The sequence below is a fragment of the Manis pentadactyla genome, assembly GCF_030020395.1.
Source record: "Manis pentadactyla isolate mManPen7 chromosome Y unlocalized genomic scaffold, mManPen7.hap1 SUPER_Y_unloc_6, whole genome shotgun sequence".
Lineage (NCBI taxonomy): Eukaryota > Metazoa > Chordata > Mammalia > Pholidota > Manidae > Manis > Manis pentadactyla.
In genome coordinates, this window is record NW_026644611.1 from 426,015 (window position 1) to 442,799 (window position 16,785).

At 39.7% G+C, this 16,785-nt stretch overlaps 1 protein-coding gene across 1 annotated transcript in view; it reads right to left on the reverse strand.

Moving 5' to 3' along the window:
• The window catches only part of LOC130682322 (transcription initiation factor TFIID subunit 1-like), a 137,471-nt gene that overhangs the window by 50,129 nt on the left and 70,557 nt on the right, over window positions 1-16,785 (reverse strand). Inside the window, 1 exon segment of the mRNA XM_057496704.1 lies at window positions 267-375. Within this exon segment, the coding sequence (XP_057352687.1) occupies window positions 267-375 (109 nt within the window).

Consider the following 16,785-nt stretch of genomic DNA (forward strand, 5'->3'; position numbering starts at 1 on the left):
TATATGGTTTTGGGAGGATATTTCCACTGCTTTACTCATGCTGCCATCTTGAGCACCTTCACCCCAGAATGTTTCTTCAGACTTGAAAAACCCAATACTTTCTAGCTAGATAAATATAGTTTGGAAATCTTGTAACAAACACTACACATAGTTTTCAGGGCAAAGCCAAAAGGAGAATCTAAGGATGTGCCACAGCCATGGCTTAGAGTGTAGGGGGAATCAATACGAACCTCATCTGGTCCTAAAGAAGCAATACAAATACTCACATTCAAATAGTCACAGTGAACAGTGGTTCCAATTCGCTGTTTCTTCTTTGGAGGAAATTGCTGTTTAGGGAACTTGAGAACCAGAGATTTTCTGCGAACTTCATGTGCACTGCAATCAATAACACTTTCATAGTGTGTGGTCCCTATTTCTACTTGCCAGTAAAAAAGCAACTGTAATGAAAATGTCCAAAGTACCAGAGCAAAAGCCTGGGGTGGGAGGGGAAGCCAAACCAAAAGCTAGACATCTGTATTCTAAGGCTCAGGTCAGCCAAGGCAAGCTGTAACTTCACCTCGCTTTTCTTTATGGAAGATAAGGGAACTAGGCTAAAGGAATTCCAGGAATCCTTCCAGCTCCAACTTTTTTAGGTTAAAGTCTTAGGAAACTTAAGTTACTCAGAATGGAAACATGAATGGTATTAAAAGTGGTTTGAAAAGAAAAACAAGTTTGTTTTTCCCTCAGTCATTAAAAACCCACCTTCGCCGAGTGGGGAAGATGGCGGCAAGAGTAGAGCAGCAGAAATCTCCTCCCAAAACAACATATATCTATGAAAATATAACAAAGACAACCCTTCCTAGAATAAAGACCAGAGGACACAGGACAACATCCAGACCACATCCGCACCTGAGAGAACCCAGCGCCTCGCGAAGGGGGTAAGATACAAGCCCCGGCCCCACAGGAGCCGAGCGCCCCTCCCCCCAGCTCCCGGCAGGAGAAGAGCAGGCAGAGCGGGAGAGAGACGGAACCCAGGACTGCCGAACAAGCACCCCCGCCATCCGGGCCAGAGTGCAGGGCCCTGGATACTAGGAAAACAGGGCAGCAAGAACAGTGAGCAGGCACTGGAGGCTGGGCGACAGAGGACATAAGAAAAGCACGTGACCATTTTTTTTTTGCTTTTTTGCTGTCTTGTTTTGGCGAGCGCTTTTTGGAAGTCTTAAAGGGATAGGGACCCCAATACTAGGGAAAAACGGCAGAAAGACCGGTGAGCAGAGGCCTGAGGCTAGCACCGGAAAATAAAGAAAAATGAACGACCACCTTTTTTTTTTTTTTTTTAATTAAAAACTTTTTTTTTTTTTTAATAAAAAAAATTTTTTTTCTTTTTTTTTTTTGGTGGGCGTTGTTTTGTTTTGGCGGGTGCTTTTTGGAAGTCTTAAAGGGGCAGGGCGGGTCAGTTAATCCAGAGGTAGGGAATCCGGGATCTCTGGGCACCCTAACCCCTGGGCTGCAGGGAGCAGGGAGGCCCCTTACGGAGATAAATAACCTCCCAGCAGCTCCTGCTCCAACGTGACTCCACCACTTTGGAGCAGCTGCCCGAGCCAGGCCACGCCCACAGCAACAGCGGAGATCAACTCCATAGCAGCCGGGCAGGAAGCAGAAGCCCTGTCTGCGCGCAGCTGCACAGCACAAGCCACTAGAGGTCGCAGTTATCCCAGGAGAGGAGGGCCACAAACCAACAAGAAAGGAAGTCCTTCCAGCCGTCACTCGTCCCAGCTCTGTAAACTATACCTATCACCATGAAAAGGCAAAGCTACAGGCAGACAAAGATCACAGAGACAACACCAGAGAAGGAGACAGACCTAAACAGTCTTCCTGACAAAGAATTCAAAATGAGAACCATAAACATGCTGACAGAGATGCAGAGAAATACGCAAGAGATATGGGATGAAGTCCGGAAGGAGATCACAGATGCCAGAAAGGAGATCGCAGAAATGAAACAAACTCTGGAAGGGTTTATAAGCAGAATGGATAGGATGCAAGAGGCCATTGATGGAATTGAAATCAGAGAATAGGAACGCATAGAAGCTGACATAGAGAGAGACAAAAGGATCTCCAGGAATGAAACAATATTAAGAGAACTGTGTGACCAATCCAAAAGGAACAATATCCATATTTTATAGGGGAACCAGAAGAAGAAGAGAGAGGAAAAGAGATGGAAAGTATCTTAGAAGAAATAATTGCTGAAAACTTCCCCACACTGGGGGAGGAAGTAATCAAACAGACCACGGAAATACACAGAACCCACAACAGAAAGGATCCAAGAAGGGCAACACCAAGACACATAATAATTAAAATGGCAAAGATCAAGGACAAGGAAAGAGTGTTAAAGGTAGCTAGAGAGAAAAAGGTCATCTATGAAGGGAAACCCATCAGGCTAACATAAGACTTCTCAACAGAAACCCTACAGGCCAGAAGAGAATGGCATGATATATTTAATACAATGAAACAGAAGGGCCTTGAACCAAGGATACTGTATCCAGCACGACTATCATTCAAATATGACGGTGGGATTAAATAATTCCCAGACAAACAAAAGCTGAGGGAATTTGCTTTCCACAAACCACCTCTACAGAACATCTTACAGGGACTGCTCTAGATGGGAGCACTCCTAGAAAGAGCACAGCACAAAACACCCAACATATGAAGAATCGAGGAGGAGGAACAAGAAGGGAGAGAAGAATAAAAACTCCAGACAGTGTATATAACAGCTCAATAAGCGAGCTAAGTTAGGCAGTAAGATACTAAAGAGGCTAACCTTGAACCTTTGGTAACCACAAATTTAAAGCCTGCAATGGCAATAAGTACATATCTTTCAATAGTCACCCTAAATGTTAATGGGTTGAATGCACCAATCAAAAGACACAGAGTAACAGAATGGATAAAAAAGCAATACCCATCTATATGCTGCTTACAAGAAACTCACCTCAAACCCTGAGACATGTACAGACTAAAAGTCAAGGGATGGAAAAACATATTTAAAGCAAACAACACTGAGAAGAAAGCAGGGGTTGCAGTACTAATATCAGACAAAATAGACTTCAAAACAAAGAAAGTAACAAGAGATAAAGAAGGACACTACATAAAGATAAAGGGCTCAGTCAAACAAGAGGATATAACCATTCTAAACATATATGCACCCAACACAGGAGCACCAGCATATGTGAAACAAATACTAACAGAACTAAAGGGGGATATAGACTGTAATGCATTCATTCTAGTAGACTTCAACACACCACTCACCACAAAGGATAGATCCATTGGGCAGAAAATAAGTAAGGACACGGAAGCACTGAACAACACAGTAGAGCAGATGGACCTAATAGACATCTATAGAACTCTACGTCCAAAAACAGCGGGATATACATTCTTCTCAAGTGCACATGGAACATTCTCCAAAATAGACCACGTACTAGGCCACAAAAAGAGCCTCAGAAAATTCCAAAGATTGAAATCCTACCAACCAACTTTTCAGACCACAAAGGCATAAAACTAGGAATAAACTGTACAAAGAATGCAAAGAGGCTCACAAACACATGGAGGCCTAACAACACGCTCCTAAATAATCAATGGATCAATGACCAAATCAAAATGGAGATCCAACAATATATGGAAACAAATGACAACAACAACACTAAGTCATAACTTCTGTGGGACACAGCAAAAGCAGTCTTAAGAGGAAAGTATATAGCAATCCAAGCATATTTAAAAAAGGAAGAGCAATCCCAAATGAATGGTCTAATGTCACAATTATCGAAATTGGAAAAAGAAGAACAGATGAGGCCTAAGGTCAGCAGAAGGAGGGACATTAAATAAAGATCAGAGAAATAAATAAAATTGAGAAGAATAAAACAACAGCAAAAATCAATGAAACCAAGAGCTGGTTCTTCGAGAAAATAAACAAAATAGATAAGCCTCTAGCCAGACTTATTAAGAAGAAAAGAGAGTCAACACAAATCAACAGTATCAGAAACGAGAAAGGAAAAATCACGACGGACCCCACGGAAATGCAAAGAATTATTGGAGAATACTATGAAAACCTATATGCTAACAAGCTGGGAAACCTAGGAGAAATGGACAACTTCCTAGAATAATGTAACCTTCCAAGATTGACCCAGGAAGAAACAGAAAATCTAAACAGACCAATTACCAGCAACGAAATTGAAGAGGTAATCAAGAAACTACCAAAGAACAAAACCCCCGGGCCAGATGGATTTACCTCGAAATTTTATCAGACATACAGGGAAGACATAATACCCATTCTCTTTAAAGTTTTCCAAAAAATAGAGGAGGAGGGGATACTCCCAAACTCATTCTATGAAGCTAACATCACCCTAATACCAAAACCAGGCAAAGACCCCACCAAAAAAGAAAACTACAGACCAATATCCCTGATGAACGTAGATGCAAAAATACTCAACAAAATATTAGCAAACCGAATTCAAAAATACATCAAAAGGATCATACACCATGACCAAGTGGGATTCATTCCAGGGATGCAAGGATGGTACAACATTCGAAAGTCCATCAACATCATCCACCACATCAACAAAAAGAAAGACAAAAACCACATGATCATCTCCATAGATGCTGAGAAAGCATTTGACAAAGTTCAACATCCATTCATGTTAAAAACTCTCAGCAAAATGGGAATAGAGGGCAAGTACCTCAACATAATAAAGGCCATCTATGATAAACCCACAGCCAACATTATATTGAACAGCGAGAAGCTGAAAGCATTTCATCTGAGATCGGGAACTAGACAGGGATGCCCACTCTCTCCACTGTTATGTAACATAGTACTGGAGGTCCTAGCCACGGCAATCAGACAAAATAAAGAAATACAAGGAATCCAGATTGGTAAAGAAGAAGTTAAACTGTCACTATTTGCAGATGACATGATACTGTACATAAAAAACCCTAAAGACTCCACTCCAAAACTACTAGAACTGATATCGGAATACAGCAAAGTTGCAGGATACAAAATCAACACACAGAAATCTGTGGCTTTCCTATATACTAACAATGAACCAACAGAAAAGGAAATCAGGAAAACAACTCCATTCACAATTGCATCAAATAAATAAAATACCTAGGAATAAACCTAACCAAAGAAGTGAAAGACTTCTACTCTGAAAACTACAAGTCACTCAAGAGAAATTAAAGGGGACACTAACAGATGGAAACTCATCCCATGCTCGTGGCTAGGAAGAATTAATATCGTCAAAATGGCCATCCTGCCCAAAGCAATATACAGATTTGATGCAATCCCTATGAAACTACCAGCAACATTCTTCAATGAACTGGAAAAAATAATTCAAAAATTCATATGGAAACACCAAAGACCCCGAATAGCAAAAGCAATCCTGAGAAAGAAGAATAAAGTAGGGGGGATCTCACTCCCCAACTTCAAGCTCTACTATAAAGCCATAGTAATCAAGACAATTTGGTACTGGCACAAGAGCAGAGCCACAGACCAATGGAACAGACTAGAGAATCCAGACATTAACCCAGACATATATGGTCAATTAATATTTGATAAAGGAGCCATGGACATACAATGGCGAAATGACAGTCTCTTCAACAGGTGGTGTTGGCAAAACTGGACAGCTACATGTAGGAGAATGAAACTGGACTATTGTCTAACCCCGTATACAAAAGTAGACTCAAAATGGATCAAAGACCTGAATGTAAGCCATGAAACCATTAAAATCTTGGAAGAAAACATAGGCAAAAACCTCTTAGACATAAACATGAGTGACCTCTTCTTGAACATATCTCCCTGGGCAAGGAAAACAACAGCAAAAATGAGTAAGTGGGACTATATTAAGCTGAAAAGCTTCTGTACAGCAAAAGACACCATCAATAGAACAAGAAGGATCCCTACAGTATGGGAGAATATATTTGAAAATGACACATCCGATAAAGGCTTGACGTCCAGAATATATAAGGAGCTCACACGCCTCAACAAACAAAAAACAAATAACCCAATTAAAAAATGGGCAGAGGAACTGAACAGACAGTTCTCCAAAAAAGAAATACAGATGGCAAACAGACACATGAAAAGATGCTCCACATCACTAATTATCAGAGAAATGCAAATTAAAACTACAATGAGGTATCACCTCACACCAGTAAGGATGGCTGCCATCCAAAAGACAAACAACAACAAATGTTGGCGAGGCTGTGGAGAAAGGGGAACCCTCCTACACTGTTGGTGGGTATGTAAGTTAGTTCAATCATTGTGGAAAGCAGTATGGAGGTACATCAAAAAGTTCAAAACAGACTTACCATTTGACCCAGGAATTGCACTCCTAGGAATTTACTATAAGAATGCAGCAATAAAGTATGAGAAAGACCAGTGCACCCCTATGTTTATCGCAGCACTATTTACAATAGCCAAGAATTGGAAGCAACCTAAATGTCCTTCGACAGATGAATGGATAAAGAAGATGTGGTGCATATACACAATGGAATACTACTCAGCCATAAGAAAAGGGAAAGTCCAACCATTTGCAGCAACATGGATGGAGCTGGAGGGAATTATGCTCAGTGAAACAAGCCAAGTGGAGAAAGAGAAATACCAAATGATTTCACTTACCTGTGGAATATAAGAACAAAGGAAAAACTGAAGGAACAAAACAGCAGCAGAATCACAGAACTCAAGAACGGACTAACAGGTACCAAAGGGAAAGGGACTGGGGAGGATGGGTGCGTATGGAGGGATAAGGAGGTGGAGAAGTTGGTGGGTATGAAGATTAGCATGCATGGGGAGGTAGGAGAAAAGGGAGGGCTGTACAACACAGAGAAGGCAAGTAGTGTTTCTACAACATTTTGCTATGCTGATGGACAGTGACTGTAAAGGGGTTTATAGGGGAGACCTGGTATAGGGGAGAGCCTAGCAAACATAATATTCGTCATGTAAGTGTAGATTAGTGATACCAAAAACAAAGCAAAAAAAGAAAGGGCAGTTCCTGTGTGGTAACCTCCAACGAGTTCTACACAAGGGTATAAAGGGCATATAAAAGTGTAGGCAAAGGGTCTGTTTGTGTTTATACAGAGGATCAAAGCCTAATTGGGCTACCCCGAAAATGAACTAAGATACAATATGAAAAAGAATTGCCAACATCTGCACTCTCTGGAAGACTCATGCCAGAAGATGATCATCAAAAAACCCCAACAAAGATCCACGCGCTGCTACAGCTGTAGATACACTCATCCCACCAGCTCCTGGACTTGCCATGGGAATGAGGAAGGAGATATCTAAGCTGGCCTGTGCATACAGTAAAACAACAAATTTGACTGGATCTATACTGTTGGAACTCAACCAAGAATTTGGAGAAGTGCAAATTGTAGCGCTCCAAAGTCTTACAACTACAAACTATTTACTGTTAAAAGAACATATGGCATGTGAACAGTCCCCAGGAATGGGTTGTTTTAATTTGTCTGATTTCTCTCAGAAGGTTCAAGTTCAGTTGGACAATATCCACCATATCATAGATAAGTTTTCACGAATGCCTAAGGTGCCTAACTGGTTTTCTTGGTTTCACTGCAGATGGCTGGTAATTACAGATATGCTTTGGTTATGTAACTATACTCCTATTATGTTAATGTGTGTGTGCAATCTAAGTAGTAGCTTAAAACCTGTACATGCTGAAGTTACTCTACAAGAAGATATATCAAAGAAATAATCAGTCTTCCCATGTTTTCTTCCGCCTGCCACTTCTATAGCTTTTCTTCTTCCTTCCTAATTACAACCCTTAAATAGAATTCGTGCCTCATATAAAATTTACCGAGTATCATAACTCCTCCAAGTGGTAAAGATACCTCAAGACAAATGCTGGGCATAGAAGCCACAGGGCATAAATATGCAAAGAAGTAAAAAGCTAACTTTTTCAAACAATAAGGCTTCTCTCTCACTTACCAACTTCACATTTCCCTGTATGGCCCCGGAAGATGACTGGTTAGCCAGAGACGGTTAAGATTCCTCAAGGGAGGAACAACCTAAGACAGGCACAGTCGCAGGGGGGCCATCAGGTGAGAAATTGGGGATCAACAGAGGTGAGGCTTAGAACCTCACCCCCCCGTTCTGAGAGAAATCTTCTGCATACGTGGATGTTTTATTGCCCTGGTCTAGCTTGGATTAACACATAGTCTACAGGCACACACCTGATCATCTACATGTGCTCTCTTACAACACTAAACTATGTTTTCTACCTTTATCTTGTATCTACCTACCACTTCAGCATTTTATTAAAAATAATAATAATAAAGAGAGAAATGTGGTATCCACATATAAATCAAGTATAAAAACCAAATGAGTATTCATATTTGAACTGACTGTTTAGAGTTCATAATGCATGAGCAAAACCGAAAGTTTCTGTGATGACTGCCCTTGTACTGTTCACTATGTAACTTATTCATTATGTAAGAATTTGTTCTACATGTAAAAACTTGTTTGTTATACCTCAGAAGATTGGAGACTGACAAAAATTAGGCTTGGGGTGGATTAATGATTGTGCATTGAGCATTGACTCCCCTATACAGAATTTTATTGTCGTTAACAACCATTTGATCAATAAATATGAGAGATGCCCTCACAAAAAAAAAAAAAAAAGGACAGACTTCCAATGGTAAAATAAATTAGTAACCGGGATGTAATGTATAGCATAAGGAATATAGTCAAGATATTGTAACAGCCTGGTAGGGTGATAGCTGGAACCTAGAATTATGTATATAAATGTTCTACCACTGTGTTGTACACTTGAAACTCATGTAATGTAATACTGTGTGTCAACTACCCTTCAATCAAAAATGATTATTTAAAAAAAAAAAAAAAGTAAACTCAAAATGGATCAAAGACCTGAATGTAAGCCATGAAACCATTAAACTCTTGGAAGAAAACATAGGCAAAAACCTCTTAGACATAAACATGAGTGACCTCTTCTTGAACATATCTCCCCGGGCAAGGAAAACAACAGCAAAAATGAGTAAGTGGGACTATATTAAGCTGAAAATCTTCTATACAGCAAAAGACACCATCAATAGAACAAGAAGGATCCCTACAGTATGGGAGAATATATTTGAAAATGACACATCCGATAAAGGCTTGACGTCCAGAATATATAAGGAGCTCACACGCCTCAACAAACAACAAACAAATAACCCAATTAAAAAATGGGCAGAGGAACTGAACAGACAGTTCTCCAAAAAAGAAATACAGATGGCCAACAGACACATGAAAAGATGCTCCACATCGCTAATTATCAGAGAAATGCAAATTAAAACTACAATGAGGTATCACCTCACAGCAGTAAGGATGGCTGCCATCCAAAAGACAAACAACAACAAATGTTGGCGAGGCTGTGGAGAAAGGGGAACCCTCCTACACTGCTGGTGGGAATGTAAGTTAGTTCAACCATTGTGGAAAGCAGTATGGAGGTACATCAAAATGCTCAAAACAGACTTACCATTTGATCCAGGAATTGCACTCCGAGGAATTTACCCTAAGAACGCAGCAATCAAGTTTGAGAAAGACGGATGCACCCCTATGTTTATCGCAGCACTATTTACAATAGCCAAGAATTGGAAGCAACCTAAATGTCCATCGATAGATGAATGGATAAAGAAGATGTGGTACATATACACAATGGAATACTACTCAGCCATAAGAAAAGGGCAAATCCAATCATTTGCAGCAACATGGATGGAGCTGGAGGGTATTATGCTCAGTGAAACAAGCCAAGCGGAGAAAGAGAAATACCAAATGATTTCACTTATCTGTGGAATATAAGAACAAAGGAAAAACTGAAGGAACAAAACAGCAGCAGAATCACAGAACTCAAGGATGGACTAACAGGTACCAAAGGGAAAGGGACTGGGGAGGATGGGTGGGTAGGGAGGGATAAGGGGGGGAGAAGCAGGGGGGTATTAAGATTAACATGCATGGGGGGTAGGAGAAAAGGGAGGGCTGTACAACACAGAGAAGGCAAGTAGTGATTCTACAACATTTTGCTATGCTGATGGACAGTGACTGTAAAGGGGTTTATAGGGGAGACCTGGTATAGGGGAGAGCCTAGTAAACATAATATTCGTCATGTAAGTGTAGATTAGTGATAGCAAAAAAAAAAAAAAAAGGGCAGTTCCTGTGTGGTAACCTCCAACAAGTTCTACACAAGGGTATAAAGGGCATATAAAAGTGTAGGCAAAGGGTCTGTTTGTGTTTCTACAGAGGATCAAAGCCTAATTGGGCTACCCCGAAAATGAACTAAGATACAATATGAAAAAGAACTGCCAACATCTGCACTCTCTGGAAGACTCATGCCAGAAGATGATCATCAAAAAACCCCAACAAAGATCAACACGCTGCTACAGCTGTAGATACACTCATCCCACCAGCTCCTGGACTTGCCATGGGAATGAGGAAGGAGATATCTAAGCTGGCCTGTGCATACAGTAAAACAACAAATTTGACTGGATCTATACTGTTGGAACTCAACCAAGAATTTGGAGAAGTGCAAATTGTAGCGCTCCAAAGTCTTACAACTACAAACTATTTACTGTTAAAAGAACATATGGCATGTGAACAGTCCCCAGGAATGGGTTGTTTTAATTTGTCTGATTTCTCTCAGACTGTTCAAGTTCAGTTGGACAATATCCACCATATCATAGATAAGTTTTCACAAATGCCTAAAGTGCCTAACTGGTTTTCTTGGTTTCACTGCAGATGGCTGGTAATTACAGATATGCTTTGGTTATGTAACTATACTCCTATTATGTTAATGTGTGTGCACAATTTAAGTAGTAGCTTAAAACCTATACATGCTGAAGTTACTCTACAAGAAGATATATCAAAGAAATAATCAATCTTCCCATGTTTTCTTCCGCCTGCTACTTCTATAGCTTTTCTTCTTCCTTCCTAATTACAACCCTTAAATAGAATTCGTGCCTCATATCAAATTTACCGAGTATCATAATTCTTCCAAGTGGTAAAGATACCTCAAGACAAATGCTGTGCATAGAAGCCACAGGGCATAAATATGCAAAGAATTAAAAAGCCAACCTTTTCAAACAATAAGGCTTCCCTCTCACTTACCAACTTTACATTTCCCTGTATGGCCCCGGAGGATGACTGGTTAGCCAGAGACGGGTAAGATTCCTCAAGGGAGGAACAACCTAAGACAGGCACAGTCGCAGGGGGGCCATCAGGTGAGAAATTGGGGATCAACAGAGGTGAGGCTTAGAACCTCACCCCCCCGTTCTGAGAGAAATCTTCTGCATACGTGGATGTTTTATTACCCTGGTCTAGCTTGGATTAACACATCGTCTACAGGCACACACCTGATCATCTACATGTGCTCTCTTACAACACTAAACTATGTTTTCTACCTTTATCTTGTATCTACCTACCACTTCAGCATTTTATTAAAAATAATAATAATAAAGAGAGAAATGTGGTATCCACATATAAATCAAGTATAAAAACCAAATGAGTATTCATATTTGAACTGACTGTTTAGAGTTCATAATGCATGAGCAAAACCGAAGGTTTCTGTGATGACTGCCCTTGTACTGTTCACTATGTAACTTATTCATTATGTAAGAATTTGTTCTACATGTAAAAACTTGTTTGTTATGCCTCAGAAGATTGGAGACTGACGAAAATTAGGCTTGGGGTGGAATAATGATCGTGCATTGAGCATTGACTCCCCTATACAGAACTTTATTGTCGTTAACAACCATTTGATCAATAAATATGAGAGATGCCTTCACAAAAAAAAAAAAAAAAAGGACAGACTTCCAATGGTAAAATAAATAAGTAACCGGGATGTAATGTATAGCATAAGGAATATAGTCAAGATATTGTAACAGCCTGGTAGGGTGATAGCTGGAACCTAGAATTATATATATAAATGTTCTACCACTGTGTTGTACACTTGAAACTCATGTAATGTAATACTGTGTGTCAACTACCCTTCAATAAAAAATAATTATTTAAAAAAAAAAAAAAGATACCTCAAGACAAATGCTGGGCATAGAAGCCACAGGGCATAAATATGCAAAGAAGTAAAAAGCTAACTTTTTCAAACAATAAGGCTTCTCTCTCACTAACCAACTTCACATTTCCCTGTATGGCCCCGGAAGATGACTGGTTAGCCAGAGACGGGTAAGATTCCTCAAGGGAGGAACAACCTAAGACAGGCACAGTCGCAGGGGGGCCTTCAGGTGAGAAAATCGGGATCAACAGAGGTGAGGCTTAGAACCTCACCCCCCTTGTTCTGAGAGAAATCTTCTGCATACGTGGATGTTTTATTGCCCTGGTCTAGCTTGGATTAACACATAGTCTACAGGCACACACCTGATCATCTACATGTGCTCTCTTACAACACTAAACTATGTTTTCTACCTTTATCTTGTATCTACCTACCACTTCAGCATTTTATTAAAAATAATAATAATAAAGAGAGAAATGTGGTATCCACATATAAATCAAGTATAAAAACCAAATGAGTATTCATATTTGAACTGACGGTTTGGAGTTCATAATGCATGAGCAAAACCGAAAGTTTCTGTGATGACTGCCCTTGTACTGTTCACTATGTAACTTATTCATTATGTAAGAATTTGTTCTACATGTAAAAACTTGTTTGTTATGCCTCAGAAGATTGGAGACTGACAAAAATTAGGCTTGGGGTGGAATAATGATTGTGCATTGAGCACTGACTCCCCTATACAGAACTTTATTGTCGTTAACAACCATTTGATCAATAAATATGAGAGATGCCCTCACAAAAAAAAAAAAAAAAAAAAAGGACAGACTTCCAATGGTAAAATTAATTAGTAACCGGGATGTAAGGTATAGCATAAGGAATATAGTCAAGATATTGTAACAGCCTGGTAGGGTGATATCTGGAACCTAGAATTATGTATATAAATGTTCTACCACTGTGTTGTACACTTGAAACTCATGTAATGTAATACTGTGTGTCAACTACCCTTCAATAAAAAATAATTATTAAAAAAAATAATAATAATAATTATTTAAAAAAAAAAAAAAAAAAACTAACAAAGAACAAAACCCCCAGGCCAGACGGATTTACCTCGGAATTTTATCAGACATACAGGGAAGATGTAATACCCATTCTCCTTAAAGTTTTCCAAAAAATAGAGGAGGAGGGGATACTCCCAAACTCATTCTATGAAGCTAACATCACCCTAATACCAAAACCAGGTAAAGACCCCACCAAAAAAGAAAACTACAGACCAATATCCCTGATGAACGTAGATGCAAAAATACTCAACAAAATATTAGCAAACCGAATTCAAAAATACATCAAAAGGATCATACACCATGACCAAGTGGGAGTCATCCCAGGGATGCAAGGATGGTACAACATTCGAAAGTCTATCAACATCACCCACCACATCAACAAAAAGAAAGACACAAACCACAAGATCATCTCTATAGATGCTGAAAAAGCATTTGACAAAGTTCAACATCCATTCATGTTAAAAACTCTCAGCAAAATGGGAATAGAGGGCAAGTACCTCAATATAATAAAGGCCATCTATGATAAACCCACAGCCAACACTATATTGAACAGCGAGAAGCTGAAAGCATTTCCTCTGAGATCGGGAACTAGACAGGGATGCCCACTCTCCCCACTGTTATTTAACATAGTACTGGAGGTCCTAGCCACGGCAATCAGACAAAATAAAGAAATACAAGGAATCCAGATTGGTAAAGAAGAAGTTAAACTGTCACTATTTGCAGATGACATGATACTGTACATAAAAAAACCTAAAGACTCCACCCAAAAACTACTAGAACTGATATCGGAATACAGCAAAGTTGCAGGATAAAAAATCAACACACTGAAATCTGTGGCTTGCCTATATACTAACAATGAACCAACAGAAAGAGAAATCAGAAAAACAACTCCATTCACAATTGCATCAAAAAAAATGAAATACGAAGGAATAAACCTAACCAAAGAAGTGAAAGACTTATACTCTGAAAACTACAAGTCACTCTTAAGAGAAATTAAAGGGGACACTAACAGATGGAAACTCATCCCATGCTCGTGGCTAGGAAGAATTAATATCGTCAAAATGGCCATCCTGCCCAAAGCAATATACAGATTTGATGCAATCCCTATGAAACTACCAGCAACGTTCTTCAATGAACTGGAACAAATAATTCAAAAATTCATATGGAAACACCAAAGACCCCGAATAGCAAAAGCAATCCTGAGAAAGAAGAATAAAGCAGGGGGGATCTCACTCCCCAACTTCAAGCTCTACTATAAAGCCATAGTAATCAAGACAATTTGGTACTGGCACAAGAGCAGAGCCACAGACCAATGGAACAGACTAGAGAATCCAGACATTAACCCAGACATATATGGTCAATTAATATTTGATAAAGGAGCCATGGACATACAATGGCGAAATGACAGTCTCTTCAACAGGTGGTGTTGGCAAAACTGGACAGCTACATGTAGGAGAATGAAACTGGACCATTGTCTAACCCCATATACAAAAGTACACTCAAAATGGATCAAAGACCTGAATGTAAGCCATGAAACCATTAAAATCTTGGAAGAAAACATAGGCAAAAACCTCTTAGACATAAACATGAGTGACCTCTTCTTGAACATATCTCCCCGGGCAAGGAAAACAACAGCAAAAATGAGTAAGTGGGACTATACTAAGCTGAAAAGCTTCTGTACAGCAAAAGACACCATCAATAGAACAAGAAGGATCCCTACAGTATGGGAGAATATATTTGAAAATGACACATCCGATAAAGGCTTGACGTCCAGAATATATAAGGAGCTCACACGTCTCAACAAACAAAATACAAATAACCGAATTAAAAAATGGGCAGAGGAACTGAACAGACAGTTCTCCAAAAAAGAAATACAGATGGCCAACAGACACATGAAAAGATGCTCCACATCGCTAATTATCAGAGAAATGCAAAGTAAAACTACAGTGAGGTATCACCTCACACCAGTAAGGATGGCTGCCATCCAAAAGACAAACAACAACAAATGTTGGCGAGGCTGTGGAGAAAGGGGAACCCTCCTACACTGCTGGTGGGAATGTAAGTTAGTTCAACCATTGTGGAAAGCAGTATGGAGGTACATCAAAATGCTCAAAACAGACTTACCATTTGATCCAGGAATTGCACTCCTAGGAATTTACCCTAAGAACGCAGCAATCAAGTTTGAGAAAGACGGATGCACCCCTATGTTTATCGCAGCACTATTTACAATAGCCAAGAATTGGAAGCAACCTAAATGTCCATCGATAGATGAATGGATAAAGAAGATGTGGTACATATACACAATGGAATACTACTCAGCCATAAGAAAAGGGCAAATCCAATCATTTGCAGCAACATGGATGGAGCTGGAGGGTATTATGCTCAGTGAAACAAGCCAAGCGGAGAAAGAGAAATACCAAATGATTTCACTTATCTGTGGAATATAAGAACAAAGGAAAAACTGAAGGAACAAAACAGCAGCAGAATCACAGAACTCAAGGATGGACTAACAGGTACCAAAGGGAAAGGGACTGGGGAGGATGGGTGGGTAGGGAGGGATAAGGGGGGGAGAAGCAGGCGGGTATTAAGATTAACATGCATGGGGGGGGTAGGAGAAAAGGGAGGGCTGTACAACACAGAGAAGGCAAGTAGTGATTCTACAACATTTTGCTATGCTGATGGACAGTGACTGTAAAGGGGTTTATAGGGGAGACCTGGTATAGGGGAGAGCCTAGTAAACATAATATTCGTCATGTAAGTGTAGATTAGTGATAGCAAAAAAAAAAAAAAAAGGGCAGTTCCTGTGTGGTAACCTCCAACAAGTTCTACACAAGGGTATAAAGGGCATATAAAAGTGTAGGCAAAGGGTCTGTTTGTGTTTCTACAGAGGATCAAAGCCTAATTGGGCTACCCCGAAAATGAACTAAGATACAATATGAAAAAGAACTGCCAACATCTGCACTCTCTGGAAGACTCATGCCAGAAGATGATCATCAAAAAACCCCAACAAAGATCCACGCGCTGCTACAGCTGTAGATACACTCATCCCACCAGCTCCTGGACTTGCATGGGAATGAGGAAGGAGATATCTAAGCTGGCCTGTGCATACAGTAAAACAACAAATTTGACTGGATCTATACTGTTGGAACTCAACCAAGAATTTGGAGAAGTGCAAATTGTAGCGCTCCAAAGTCTTACAACTACAAACTATTTACTGTTAAAAGAACATATGGCATGTGAACAGTCCCCAGGAATGGGTTGTTTTAATTTGTCTGATTTCTCTCAGACTGTTCAAGTTCAGTTGGACAATATCCACCATATCATAGATAAGTTTTCACAAATGCCTAAAGTGCCTAACTGGTTTTCTTGGTTTCACTGCAGATGGCTGGTAATTACAGATATGCTTTGGTTATGTAACTATACTCCTATTATGTTAATGTGTGTGCGCAATTTAAGTAGTAGCTTAAAACCTATACATGCTGAAGTTACTCTACAAGAAGATATATCAAAGAAATAATCAATCTTCCCATGTTTTCTTCCGCCTGCTACTTCTATAGCTTTTCTTCTTCCTTCCTAATTACAACCCTTAAATAGAATTCGTGCCTCATATCAAATTTACCGAGTATCATAATTCTTCCAAGTGGTAAAGATACCTCAAGACAAATGCTGTGCATAGAAGCCACAGGGCATAAATA